General features: G+C 36.6%; 1 protein-coding gene across 1 annotated transcript in view; it reads right to left on the reverse strand.

The window, feature by feature from the left end:
- The window catches only part of DOK6 (docking protein 6), a 243745-nt gene that overhangs the window by 54573 nt on the left and 173817 nt on the right, over positions 1 to 15355 (reverse strand). The window contains exon 6 of the mRNA XM_030445573.1: positions 7939 to 8077. Coding sequence (XP_030301433.1) covers positions 7939 to 8077 — 139 coding nt within the window. The remainder of the gene's footprint in view (positions 1 to 7938; positions 8078 to 15355) is intronic.

Here is a 15355-nt window from a genome sequence, read left to right on the forward strand (position 1 = left end):
GAGATGAATTCTACCCATGCTCTGAATGAAAGCCCTCATGACTACTACTGCTTCAAAAACCTCCAGTGCAAGCTTTAGTTTTCAAATGGCAAAACAGGTTCTGAATTACATCAGCAGCTACCAAAATATCTGATACATCCTTATGCAAGAGCTTGCCAGCTCTGCTCTCACACCTTCCCACGCCACTTACCTACACATTCTGCAAACCTCTATCTTCTTGCAGTGGTTCTGACATGACAAATAGCTCTGTTCCCCTCCCCCCCTGCTTTATGACTTCAAGTGAGCAGCTGCATTAACCCTTCATTACCACAGTAAAGACTTCCCCTATACTGCAGTTTCATTCACACACACAGCAAGCATCCAGAAAAAAACACCCTCTGCGGTGTCCTCCTGAGAATCCAGGCACATGGTAAGGAAATAAGGGGTGGATTTTTTTTAACAGCACTTTTGACTTCAGGAAAAAAGCTTATTGTGGAATATTTTTCTACTATGCAGTTTTTTTCCACTGAAATCAAACTGTACCACTGTATGACATCACATATTTGATTCAAATATAGGGGATCAATTACAAAGTCATTAAATGGCACTAATGTTGCCAAAAGCAAATAGTTCACTTATAGCCTATTTTATGTAGTAAAGCAGAACTTTAATAAGCTACACCTGCAGATTTAGCATGGCTCCTGTGCAAGGATGACATGCAAATTTGTGAAGTGTTCCATAAAATCCAATAAATCTGTCACTGTTTTAGACAGTAACTAGACAGTGACAGATGCTTTCTGTTATTCGCCACTACCCTCCCAGGAGAGATGAAAAAGGGAATAAGGGAGAGAGACTTTAAGGTTGGAAAAAAAAACTTGGGTTGGTTTAATGAAGGAATAATAGCAAATAACAAATGTATATAACAAATATGTAGGTACGGAGCTTACCCTCCTCAGCTGGTAATTACTTCCCAATCAGAAAAGTCCCACACTGGACTGGGCAGCAGATGGGGGTGCCCAAGTCTAAGGTCTCAGTGACAATTCACAACTTAGTAACCAAGATAGTCCTACTCAGGAAGATAGGAGGTGACCTGTCTCAGGAAGTGATGTTCTTCTCCAGTGAGGAATCAAGGAGGAGCAGCAGAAACAGACAGAACTTCACCCAGCTAGCACACCAACCAGAGAAGCCCCAAGGGCTCTCTTGAGAACCATTTTATACAGAACACCATGGGAAGGAATACTGTGATTGGTCCATTTGGGTCACCTGGCCCATCCTCTCCTCCCATGGGCTTAGCTGCTACCCATTATGGCAGCCACATCCACAGCTGGGCAGCTGCTGAGGGTGTCCCAGGCAGAGTTTTTTCTGCCCTGGTCCTCTCAAAGTAGGACAGATTCCCACTGCAAGGAGGAGTGAGCTTTACTTCCCTAGATGTCCTCTACTGCCGGAAGTGCTGCAGGGCTATTTCAGTTTTAACCTGTAACTTTCAAAAGATCTCTAAATTCACCAACTATGTATTGCAGTAAAGCAGATGGCTTTTTACAGGGTTATAAAATTTCTAAGCAAATATTATATGGCAGTGCCATACAGTAGTTTCAGATGAGAAAAATGCAATAATATTTAGCTAAGTATTTACATGGGTAACTGACCTGAGGCTGTATTTTAGCTTACATAAACCACATGAGTTCATGAGTGATCATATGTATTCATGAACTCAGTACTTGAGCTTGTGCATCATTTGGCTACAGAAGAAAATGTAAAAAGAGACCAATGTGTCATGACATGGGATGAAGTCTGGAATTTTCTTCTCAATTTTCTCCTCCACATATAAACTTGATCCAAATGCACTCCAGGCCTAATTACAACAAAGAGCTTTGTCGTATAAAGGAAATTGCACTGCTGAAATGGAGCTGAAAAGACATATTTTCACTAAATATTTAATGTAGTCATTGGGTTTGCAGCATCCACTAGTGTCTCTCTGCTTTTCCCATCCTTCAGACTTGAAAATAATAGTTGGTATGTATCCCATTGCATAAAGACATAAATAACAACCATAAAAATCCCTGAAGATGCACTGGAGAAGGTAGGATACTTCAAATTAAACCCACCATTTTACAATGAAAATTTTGAATGTTTGATGAGTGTGTTTGATGGTGTCTGATCCACATTTTAATGACTATGTGTTTAGGTTGTGACTGAGTCAGAAATACATTAAGAAATACATAAAGCAGACTTGTTTACAGAGCAAAGCTAAAATTTCATTGTGAAACTAATAGTGCTATTTTCTCCATCCTTTTTGTTTTTGTTTTTTTTTTTCCTTTCTGAATCTAAGATTATTTACAGTTATATTGTTCATTCTATTTACATTCTTATTAATGCCATGCCTGACAATGCTGTAATTTATATTTATCCTCAGACCATTCCTATGAAATACTGGTATTGTCCTCATTATCTCCCAAATAAGAAAGAGTAAGATTCAATGACTCAGAGGTGTAGCTCTTAGTTACCTTTTTCTCCAACCTCTTCTTAAGCCCAGTTCAATTTATATTTGTCATCTTTGGTACATTCATTCTTTCCCTCCTAATGAATATTTTTAAAAATAATAATATATAAACTCATCACTATTTTTCTTTTTTTAAATGACAGAAATCTATCATGATGACTCACTAGCTTCTACTAGGTTTAATACTAGACACAAGATTTTAAAATAATGAATGGAAGAGAAATACACAGACTGCATTTTATAAAGGTGATTATGCTATGCTGAATCTTGTTCTCACCAACAAGCATGGACTGATGGATAATGTGAAGCTTAAGGGCACCCTTGGCTGCAGTGACCACAAAATGGTGGAATTCAAGATTCTTTTGGGCAACAAGGAGGGTGCACTTGCAGCCAGGAAAGCTAAGAGTATCCTGGGCTGTGTCTAAAGAAGTGTGGAGCACTGTCCAGTGGTAGAGCTCCTAGCAGAGGAAAGACATGAAGCTCTTGGAGAGAGTCAAGAGTAGGACAAGAAAGATGATCAGAGAGCTGAAGCACCTCACCTGTGAAGATGGGCTGAGAGAGTTGGGGTTGATCAACCTGGCTAAGAGAAGGCTTTGATGAGAACCTACAGTGGCCTTCAAGTACCAGAAGGGGCCTACAGAAAAGCTGGAGAGGGACTTTTTCACAAGGGCATGGAGTGACAGGACAAGGGCTAATGGTTTTAAGCTGGAAGAGGGTAAATTTTTTTCACAAGGGCATGGAGTGATAGGACAAGGGGTAATGGTTTTAAGCTGGAAGAGGGTAAATTTAGGTTAGATATCAGGAAGAAATATTGTAGTGTGAGGGTGGAAAATGCTGCCCAGGAAGGTTGTGGCTGCCCCCTCCGTGGCAGTGTTCAAGGCCAGGTTGGATGGGGCTTTGAGCACCCTGATCTAGCAGGAGGTGTCCCTGCCCATGCAGGGGGGTTGGAACTGGGTGATCTTAAAGGTCCCTTCTAACAGAAATCATTCTATAATTCCAAGATTCTGTGATTATCTTCTTGTAAATTTTAAAAAGATCACAATCTAAAATTTATTTTTACAGCTCTGCTGTCTAAAGCAAAACAACTATCTTAGAATATTTCTTATGATAAGTTACAAAACTCTGTAACTTAACCACTGTAATTTCTTCAGGCATCTATACTTCAGTCTTGTTGATATTTGATTAAGTTCAGCTGGTTAACATCAACTTTAGTGCTATCTTATTCAGATTTACTGTTTTACACATTGTAAATTTTTATTCTTTTGAGATTGCATAATAGTTTTTTACTGGATGCTCTTGAAGAAAGTGATTTATAAGGTTACAAATGTATGACTATTTCCTTAGAATGCTTCCCTCATTTGTGTAGTTATAATATCTATAGGTCTTAACACTCCATTTTATACACTCCAACAAGGGGTGCAGTAGTTACATCAAGAGTGTTTTCAGTGAAGGGTGAATGGCAGAAGATCAAAGTTGGTATTAGGGAGGAAAATCAGGTCTTAAATTCCAATGTTGTGTGGCAGTGGAACATGTGGCAAGCACATTGGCATTCTGGTGTTTACAGGGAGGGAATTATGTTTTTTTTCCTTTCTCCCGGGGAGAACTGAGAAGATCCAATGGTTCACTGATGTCTCTGTAAAGCAATTCAGCTCAGTAACCCTGCAGAATCTGCTTTCTTTCAGCTGGTTATTTTTTGGCAAATTAACAAACTGAATTGATTGAGATTAGCACCTGAGCTAACAGAAGGCACCTGGAAGGAGCTTGCAGCCCATCCTGGGGACAGGGGAGGAACACAAGAGTTGTATGTTAGATACTCAGATGTGCATCTTCTGTGCTCACCACTAGACTTCAGTGAGTGAGAAAACATGCTTTTTCTTTTTTTTTTTTGTAATTCCAGGGTTGCCAATCCAACCAGATTTCTAAATGTTATATTTAAAAATGAAAGGGAGTGCTGGTCTGCTTGTTTGTGAAAGGAGAGGGTATAGAAGAATATAGACTACTTAGGTGCTAAAAGCAGACTTGGTAACACTCTGATATAGATAATACAACAGCACTAAATAGTCTTGTAACTAGAAAGCTGGGCATTGTTACCTTAAAATAATGTTTTGTGTTGATACTGTAAAACAACAAATAAAAGACTCCCATATTACCCTCTCCTCTTGAAAAAAACACCCACAAACAAAAATCACCACTTGTGTTACGCTAAGCCATTAAAAAAGCAATGAGTAGGAAAAAAAAATATCTATGTATGTACATACAAGACAATTTTCCTGAAAAGAATTTCAATTTAATTGCTTGCATTGGTCCAAATTTTCTTGCACACCAAAGTGAGCACAAAACACTATTGCTTTGCCAGTTTCACATTTCAAACTCAATTCAGAAGACCACCTGAGCTAAATTACATCGTTGTCACTGTGTGTGAATAAAATCCAGTCTGCTTTGATCATAGTAAAACCAATAAGCAACTCAAACCCTCACCTATGCCAGGAAGCATAGATCCCATTTTTCAGGTTCTTCTTCCATTATTATAATTTGAAAGGGAAATGGGCAGAAGGCAAAAGTGTGCACATGGGTACCTACTTAAACCGATTTGGCTTCTCTTGGTTGTCACAACAATGATGCAGCCTTGGTGCTCTACTGGCTGCCACAGAACAATTTTGCTTCCAGCCTGTGCCCTTTCAAAAGCAATGAGAGGAATTAGTTTCCTTCTCATGTTTCTCTCTTATTATCAGGTTGTCCAGCATCTTACTTGGCTGGAGCAATGGATATCTTAGCATAGAAAAGAATTTATTGCTTAGTATTCTGAGGCAGCATTTTTGTGTACGAGAGACCTCATATATGGAGTAAATGTAGCCTGTGGCTGGCTGAAATACCTTCATCTGACAAGTCTCTGGCAGCAGTAACTATTTTTACCTTTTTCTTCTGCCAGATTTTTTTTTGTGTTATATGTCTCTGTGTGTTTTGTGTCTTTTTGCTTTTTTTATCAGTAAGGTGATAAACTCTGTATATTCATTATAAGAATATATCATGTATCTATCTATATATATAGATGTAAACACACACACACATTTCATCAAGGTTGCTCTGGTAAAAAATGCGGTTTCATTTCCTTTATAAACTGTATTCACTTTTCATAATATTGGATTGCAACCTTTATAATCTGGAAAAGTTTAAATGAAATTGCAGCGTGTTAAACACTTAAAATATGTTAAAATTTAGGGCAGAATACACAAATATACATGAGTCTCTTCTAATATACAACTTCTAATGACTGGAAGGAAGAAGTTAGAATTATATTTCTTCCCTTTTTCTGATTTGTATAATAATGGATATACCATTAAGCTTCCTTTACTTAAAAAAAATATTTTCACCTCTTCTGAAAAAAACCAACGACTCTGTAATATTAAACATGAGCTAATCATCACAGAAGGGATCAGGGAAGAGAAAAAAAAAACAGGTATAGAGCTACAGATACAAAGGATCAAAGGCCAAGCTTTGAGAAGACCTACAAGACATGGCTTCTAGAGCTCTGATTTTAAAATATACTCTTGCTTGTACTTAGGTTTCTTATCTTAAGGAGAAAAAGATATATATGCATGTGGTGAAACTGTTGGATTTAGATCCTGGAGAAGCATTTATCCTTGATGAAGGGAAAATAACACATACTCGGTCTATTCAATGTCTACAGATTCTTTTCTAATACCAATACAACTCAAACGCTGCAGATGACACCTTGGAAGTTCAGCACCCCATCAGCCAGGAGCAGTTGAGCTTCCAAAACCAAAATGACATTTGCTTACTAGCTGAAGTATAATACCAACACGGTTTTTAGCCCCTTTTACACAGCCCACATCTTCCACATATCCTCCAGCAGTTCACAGGGCAGCTGCATCCAGGAGCCTGGCCTGTTGTACACTGGGTGACTGATGTGTCATTTCTATTTCTCAGTCTGTTCTCAGAGGTTGATATTATGTCCCATGTGGCCACAGGCTTCATAAAGGAGGTTTCAAGGAACTCATCTGACAGCAGACTGGAAATGGCTTTGCTAAGGAGCAAAGCTGCTAGCCAGTAAGTGAAAGACTTGGCAGTGGTGGTTCCATGAAAATGAAATCCTGTGTGATCCTGGTCTAAGCACTTATCACAGGAGCATGAAAATGCTTTCATTTCTCTTATTGCTGTAGACACTTCAAAAGTAGCTGTATTTATAGTGATTCTTTTTCTATCACTTTCCACCCAGCAGAATGCAGTTGGTTTTTGACAGCATTTCTACTATTTCAGAAGCTTTTCTATTTACTCTGTCAACTCTCTTGTCTTGGACTTTCCAGCAACTGCTGTCATGTCCCTAACCTTATTTTAATCTTGATTGTGAACTCTCCTCTTTCTGCTTTTTCTGTCCAAAGTTCATTCATCTCAACTACTGTGGAAATGCTCCTATTTTGTCTTGCTTTATTGAAAAATTCATCTACCTTTCTTCATAAACCACCAAAAAAATAATTTTTTACGGCTTCCCATTTCTCGGCCTGCAAATAGATACAGAATCTGAGGGAAGCATTCAATGTAACAGACTTTTGCCTTGGAAATTTAAGCCTTTTTCAAGTTTCTTTTTCAATAAATACAAGAAGTAATTAGGAGAAGGAGGTGAAAACAGGTCTGAATTTGCCCTTTGCAAAAGCCTTTTTCTCAGGAGCGTAAGCAAGATATTTTGACAGTGATGGAGTGTAAAGGGGAAGGATCATGTGAGCCATATTTGTATGACTGTGGGAATATACATGGTGGGTGAGGGAATGGAAGAAGTGGGAGTTACTGGCAATGGTGAAGTTGCTCTGAAATCTCTTTCTAGGGAAAAAGTTCAGTGGAGTCTTTCAGAATGATTCTTTAAGACCATTCCTAATAAGCATGTAGGGAACTTATTTTTATTTTATTTTATTTCTGTCTTAAAAGAATACAAACTTTTTAGTATTCACTTAAAGATAACTTGTACAAAATGGAAATTCTGAACTTAAATTGAAACCTAATTATTTCTGGACTTAACATTTTATAGCTGGTTATAGTGTAGGAGAAGTAATTTCTCTTGGGCAAATTACTCCTGCTGTCACCTAGGAGTGTTTATATATGCTGGACTTCTTTTTCCACCTGTGAGGCCAATTAACACTTAATCATTGACAGTCATATAACAGCTGGCTTTAGTTAAAGCATTAAACTTTGAGTAACAGAGCTACAAAATTCAAGAAGGTGACCATGGATCTAGCATTTAATGATATGCACTGTTCCAAAAAGACACACAAATCAGATCATTATATAGCACACACTGAAAAGTCCTGACCAGGAAAATACATAAGAACAAAAGACTGTTTTGTCTTAGCCGCATAGATAATACCGTCATAATAAATCCATGGGCTTCTGTTACTCCATATTCCATTTTGTTCATTAAAGATTTGTAGAAGTTGAAAGGATCTTACCCGTGCCTTCTGCTCCATCTCCATCATTAATCTTTCATGCTGCTCTGCTATTGCCAGAGTTGCAGAATGGACTTTCTGATATATCATTTCTCCTTCTCGTGTTTGAAAGGTGAACAGCCCTTCTCCTGTGTCACACATCCTGCAGTAAGATTTAAGTAGCACAGAAGGAAAAAAATATTACTACTGTGTAATTTTTATCTATTATAAAAAGTGCACACCTTGCAGTAGAAAATGATGACTTCTGTAGTTAAACTCTGGGATACTTAACATCCACAGTTATTTTTACCATTGAAGAAAGACATATTCCAAGGCATTTCCAGAACTTCATGAATGTAAAATTTAAATTCAGTTTTATTCGTCCACTGGATAGTGAGAAAGAAGTCTTATCACGGGATAAAGACAGCATTTTTACAGCTGACAGAATATTTACAGCATTGTTTCATGTGCACTGGCAAGCTACATTTAATTCTCTTAACTGATTCATGCCAGAAATACACAGCACATCATGACTTTCAAAACCTGACATTTTAAGGGAATGTTGATCAATTAAAAATGCCAGTATGGCTGATCACTTCTAAGAAGGTGCATTGAAAGACAGCATCAAGAGGGTTAAATTATGACTGGCTCTGTGAGTACATTCATATGAAGCAGCATCTAAAGTTGTCTTGATACTAAGAAAAGCCATTCGGTCTATTTGACTATAGCAACAGCATTTCTGTAGTATAAGAAGATTAAATAGTGAAAAAAAAAATGAACCCAGAAATAAAATTTACTTTCTTCTTTTGTGAGAGCAACTGCTATTATTCTTATTTGTGATATTGCTGTGACATTACTCTGAGAAAGAAGAATGGTATACAATAAATCCAAAGAGAAAGAGGGCTGGGAAATATAGATAGAGAGGAAATAATGTTAGATTATGGAGTGACTGTTAGTTCAAGGATATATATTCTGTTAAACTGGTGCAATACAACTGATTTATATTACTAGTTTCATTATGTTATCAGTGTCTGATTTCTGTATTTTTATAGAAGTCTTCTTGCAATTTCAGAAACTGAGTTGAAATATCCTTTTTATCTGGTACTTCTTGTAAAGATTTTCAGTTATCTGTGATGAAAGAAATTGTTGGCTTGAGTCATCACTGCATAACATTCTTCAACAACAGAAAGATTTTTGATGCCTTAAAATACTAGATTTCTTTAATGTTTTGTTTACATTATTTTGTTTAAATTATTATCTGTTTGTTTGTTTGTATTTTAATAACCCAGCAGCTTCAGAATGGCTCCAGAAAGCCTGCAAATTACAAAGCATTTTAGAAAAATGGGCACATTTTTCTAATAGGAAGTATTTGAGGCAGAAATAGATAAAACAGACTTGCTTCTGGAAAATACATGGTGAAAATAATTGCTAATGATCAACTGAAGTGTTGAAAAGAATGTCATAGTCTTAAGAATGGATGCTTCCTGATATTATCTGAATTCTGGAATAAACCTAGTCTTCCCCATCTCAAGATGTAGAGAAAATACAATCTGGTGTTATTTAATTTGTATTAATATGGTGTGTCAATTAACAGATTTTTAAAAAAAGCTTTTTTATTAAATTCCAACAGAGCTCAAGATCCCTGCTGTAAACATTGAAGGTACTTTATATCCTTAACCACAATTCTCCAAAGAGCTTCTGGTAGACATAAAACGTCTCCAGAGTTTTGCAACGTTATGGCAACAGCTTTTCAGATCCCTCAGGGCATCATATAGCTGGTTACTCTGCTTTTGTGTAAAGAGATCTTAATAAAATTCAAACAGCGTGAAATGGAAAGTCTGGAAAAAATGACGAGGGTTCAGAAACTGCAACAAAATATGATCTTTTTTGTTGGTTTCAGAGGATGAAAAATCCAACAGGGATAAAAACAAGGAAGCAGGCAACAGGGCACGATTAAGATTCAGGAGTTAAGCTGCTGCTTGTTTTGACTGAAAAAAACTTTTAGCCACCACCACTCCTGATAAGATCAGGGTCTGTACCACCTGGGTATGCTTGGGTGGAGGAACCCGGGGATGGTGCTGTGGGATCCTGCATCTCATCTGCATTGGGTGGTCATGGAGGAGAAGTCACACCAACCTCAGAAAGCCACTCAGGGCAGCTTCCCTGAGTCTGGGTTGTGGGCTTCCCTCTCTTTTGATGGATGATATGCATAAAGCTGCTCAGAACTGGAGGTAGGGGCACCAGTTTTGAAGTGCTGAATTCCCCTAACTTGCTTTTAAGTTTAACAGGACTTAACGGCCCCAAGAACGAAACAACTGCTATCTCAGGCGTCTGAGTTCTGTAAAAGCAAGAATAGTTAGAATAAATCTTTCTTTTTTTCCATGTAAGCTTGTTATTAGTAAGCTGTTTAACAAGGAGATTATTCCCTTTGTCATATTGAAGTTTTCCTGTTCATCTCCTCAGGATGTTATGGCTTTACTCAGATGAAAAGCTGAGTTTAGACCTTCTAGTCTCTTCTAGTTTAGTCTCTTCTATTTTCTGTTCTGTTCTGTTCTAGTTATGACACCAAAAGCTGCAGCATGTTTTAAGATTAGTTTGAGCCTTTGTAGAACAAGAAAACACAAACTAAAATATAAGCACACCTAAACATGATGGAGATGGGGACAGGGAAAGGGGTAAGTGTGCTCTCTCCTAAGCTTAAGAGTTTTGCCAAAAAACAGAGGACCTTCACTTATCTGGTCAGGGGAAATGGAAAAGCCCATGAGCTGAAACACTTCTTGTTCTATCTACAGTCAAAACATACTCAGCAGAACAAATAAACTGGTTTTGCTTTTCTGCAAAATAGTTTTCTGCATTTTTGATAGTAGTAAACAAAACCTTAATTATAACTTTATGTCAATTTAATGGCACCTTCAGAATTTATACATTTCCTCAAATACTTAAAAGAAACAAGAAAAGAAAGGTGTGGGCCTCTTCTTTTCGTGTCAGTCTCACAGTTTTGTAGTGCACTTCAACCAACTCAGTATGACCTTCACTGTCAAAAAAATTAAGTGATTTTTTTGTACTTGAATTTTTTGATGAGAGACTTAACAGTCTGCAGATGCTTGAGAAATGCTGATGTTAGCTTCTCTATTTCTGCATTTCCCAACTTTAAAACAGGGATACCATTAACCTATGTTTCAGGATATTTCAGGATTCAATACATTAAAATGTATGAAATGCTTTGACTGAAATAGGAAATGGCATTTTTTTTCTGTGGCATTACAGAATGATATAATGAGGCAGATAATCACTAGTTAAGCAGTGTTGCAAATCGTGGGGTTTTTTTACTTCTTAAAATACTGCACATGCCTTTTCACAATCACCATTGTTAGTTGACTGAAGGTAAGAGCTAAACTTGTGGTGTCAGACAAACTGAATGCAGAGATCAACAGTGGAAGTTCTTGCATTTACTCAAAATCAGGGCTTCTGTTCGAGCCAAAGATATTTACACACCAGTATTGCTACATTTTTTTTTTAACATTTGCCAATGTCACAAAATGATTTCTCACTAACTCTGCTCACTACAGGAACACCAGCCTTTTAGAGCACAATGAATAAGATACATTAACCTTGTAAAATTCCTTTCAAAAAGGAAACTGTTGACTTGATCTGAACACCATTTACATATGCTGCTTCTTTGCAAATAGAGGCTCATGCTCTCATGTCATGGTTGAAATACTTGAAAAGTTTAACAGTACAATATTCAGCAGCTGTCTGAGAGGACAAGAATTTGATATCTCAGACTCATTCCATTATTTTGGTTAAGGGCAAAAAGCATCTTCACAATAACAAAGGCTGTCAGAAAGCAGATGCTTTCAGAAACAATTATTTGCTCCAAGTTCTACTTCTAAAATAAAGGATAAATGATGACTGTAACTCAAAAATTTTCAGTTCTTCATATATATGAACAATTTTTAAAATGGATTTGTATTGTTTTTTTCCCACAAGTAATTAATCATTAAAGAAATAAAGGCTGATTTTATATTTATTACTCAAAAGTATATACTACTACACACAAATTACTAAATGAAATAGTAAACACTCTCAAATTGGCACTGAAAAATATTAATAAAATTTTTACTCTTAATAACTGATTACTATTAATAACTATAGCTAATAACTAAAATATAATGACAAAAACATAATAAATAATTACTAGCATAGTTTAGCATTTCTAGTCCTTTGAATAAAAGTGGACTTTAAATTGTAAATAAAAATGATAATGAATAGGTATTTTCCAGTAATCAGAGGGCTAAAAGTTACCAGTACCAAACTGGGTACGATTTCTGTTGTTTACTCTGCACTTAATTTGTGTTAATTTGTGTTAATTTGAATTGTTTTCTCACATACTAGAGGGCCCAGAAATTAGGTAATGCTTATTTCCTGTAGGCTGAAGATGCTGCTGCTTATGGGACCAGAACATGTAGCTGTCACAGGATGACTGGCGAATAAAAAAATGGCCTTTCTTTTCAGCTTTGAAGCTGGGGCTGCCAGTCAGGAAAGAAATAATGGGTATGCAATATTTAACTCTGAACTAAGCCACTAATTTCTTGTATTCTACAGCTTTGATTTTCCAAAAAGTGGTGTAAACTAGCAGTTTTGTCTGCAATTTAATTAGCCAATCAGATGAGATACACAAACACTGTATCTATTGTGGATATCTCTAACTTTTGGTCTTTCCTTGTTTGTTGTTTCCTCAACTTGAGCTAAGTCTTTTTGGCAGAAATCCTGTTTTTTCTTTCTGTGCAAGGACATTTCACACAGCATACAAGAAAGACAAGCTAGCTAACCTGTAGAACTCACTAAGACATAAATGCAAAGCTCCCCTGAGGGTCCAAATTCTCTGTTCATTCCAGCCTTGCTAGCTTGCTTCCTCCCACTCTTATCTGAGAAAACGAAAAAAAATCACAAGACAAGCAAATAAACCCTTTGTGAATGGGGCATATATAGGTAAAAAGCTTCCTACATACCCAGCAATATTTATCAAAACAACTTAAAAATAAACCATGATTTTATAAAATTTTAAGTCAACTACTACATTGAAAGGATAAAAAACCAGGAAGAAATAAAAAAATGCTGATAAGAATCCTCACAATAAAGCATGCAAAAAAAAAAAGGATACATTTAGTGGGGGAATCAACAAGAAGAAAAGATGACTACATAAATAGGATATGTATAGGACCTAGGAAAGGTCCATGGGTGAAACAGAGAAGATAATAAAAAGCTGAAATGTGCACAAAGTGTAATTAGCTGAGTAGTGAAACTTTGACAGCAGATGTGGTTAGAAGGACCTGAAGTTGGACCAAGGTCAGTAAAAGTGGGGGAAATGTCCTATCAAAGATTGGTGCAAGGGAAATGAAGATCATCAACAGAAAGCACAGCAGTGATACAGAGGGCAACATCCAGAAAAAGCAGACTTTCAATCTTACGAGTGTGGCCTGCTGCTCGTACCTGAGGTGAACATTTACCTAACCCTGCAAGTTAGGTAACTAACCCTGCCTTCTCATCACCATTTCAGAGCTTTATATGGAATGTTAAACTGAAGCCCTGATAACTTCATGTTCTGAGAAGAAAATAATGACAAATATTTGATATATGAGTCATGTGTCTGCTCCCCTTAATGATGGTTATTTACCAGCTAGAATATAAAATACAAAAAAGTAATTATACATGATATCTACTAATTGCTGTCTATAGACATTCCTCCATAATGTTTATTGTCATGTTATTGCACTTCAGCTGAGGTGGGTAAATTTTCACTGTTCTTGCACACACTCAGGAGATATATATAGTAGTGCTTAATCTTAAATTAACTTTCTTTCATGTGGAGTCTCCTTGAATGTGGCCTGAGTTAATACATGTAACATGGAGTACCACCACATCTCTGATATGGCTCAGTAATTCGATCAGGGAGCTTAGCCCTGAAGACTTGTTCAAGGTCAGATTTTGTATTTCTTGAGTCATCCTCAGTGTTTTCAACTAAAAGAGCTAAACAATCCCTCATGGCATCAAAACAGCTTTCCTAGTAAGGCCATTTATGGCAACATTTTGCAATTCTGAGAAGGAAAGTGCTCAGGGATGGAGTGGACATGACTGATGAGGCAGCTGGGATGCCATCACTCAGAGAATTTAGCAGTTCTTCTCCACCTTAATACTTCCCATGTGATAGCTGCACATCTTCTTAAGATATTATATGCAGTTAGGTAAAGAAATTTCTGTGCTAGTCTGATAGGTACTCTGGTAGTCTTTATGAACAGAGGTAAATTGCCCTACAAATTTTAAAAGGCAGACTTTCTGTGTGAATAGACTTTTTTCATTATAAGATTATTTCGTTTTCTGACCAAAACCAAATGACAATTTAAGTGGTATAATATAACATAAATAACAATTTTCTCATAAAACACGTTTTTATTTGTTTTGTCAGATAGGAGAGATTGCTGTGCAGTACTAGTGGTAATTATGCCTCTTGGGATACTTTTTTGTTCTCATTTTCTGTGTTGCCTCTACAATTGTTTTTCTCTGCTCTGCCCTCTGTGACAGCACATTTAGACTAGTGGGGCATTTATCACACTGCTAAAACTTCAGGGACACTAATCCATTCCAGCATGGCAGATGCTTTCCACTTTTTGTTTGTTTTCAGAAAGCAGGCTGCATCATTCTCAGAATTATATCAACAATTGTCTCCTAGCACTGTAATTCTCTAATTCATTTCAACTGGGTTTACCCCTGTCCATCATAAGACACAGTGGAAAAAAAAATAATTTCAGTATTTATCCTAAGGTTCAGTTTTGATAAAAAAGAGGATTCTGTCCAGGACTTGTTTCATACAACTTTTACTTGGTGCTACCAAGCTCTCCCATCTATTCTCATCAAAATGTTCTTAGCAATATTAACTACTTTGATGTATCAGAATAAATAATACTAGTGCTGCAGAATTTAAGATAGAAACTAATTTTCAACACTAGTTACAGTATGAAAAGCAGAAAAGCTGACTTTATTGAATCATGCATAAAAGGTAGAATGTAGAGATTGACATGTAATTATGAAATATACTCATTCCTAATGGTAGACATGCTGTGCCTGTAATGCTAGACAGAGGCTCTGTTTTCTATATCTTAGACTCCAGAAACAAAATCAATTATATTTGTGAGAAATTATATTTTTGAGTCTAAGAAGTTGAAACTCATACACTTTACTACCACTACATTTTTTCTCTCTTCTTGCTTATAGTTTCATAAACCATGATATAGGCATGTTGATGAGAAAGATTGAAATGTGCTGTTTGTTCTTTAACACCTCTAAATAAGAAGGATTCTAGATTGCACGTGCAAATTATTCAGTTCACCTTATTTAAGAAAACAGTGTAGGTAATTAATGCATATGTATTTGCAAATCAATC

This window comes from Calypte anna, chromosome 2 (assembly GCF_003957555.1).
Source record: "Calypte anna isolate BGI_N300 chromosome 2, bCalAnn1_v1.p, whole genome shotgun sequence".
Lineage (NCBI taxonomy): Eukaryota > Metazoa > Chordata > Aves > Apodiformes > Trochilidae > Calypte > Calypte anna.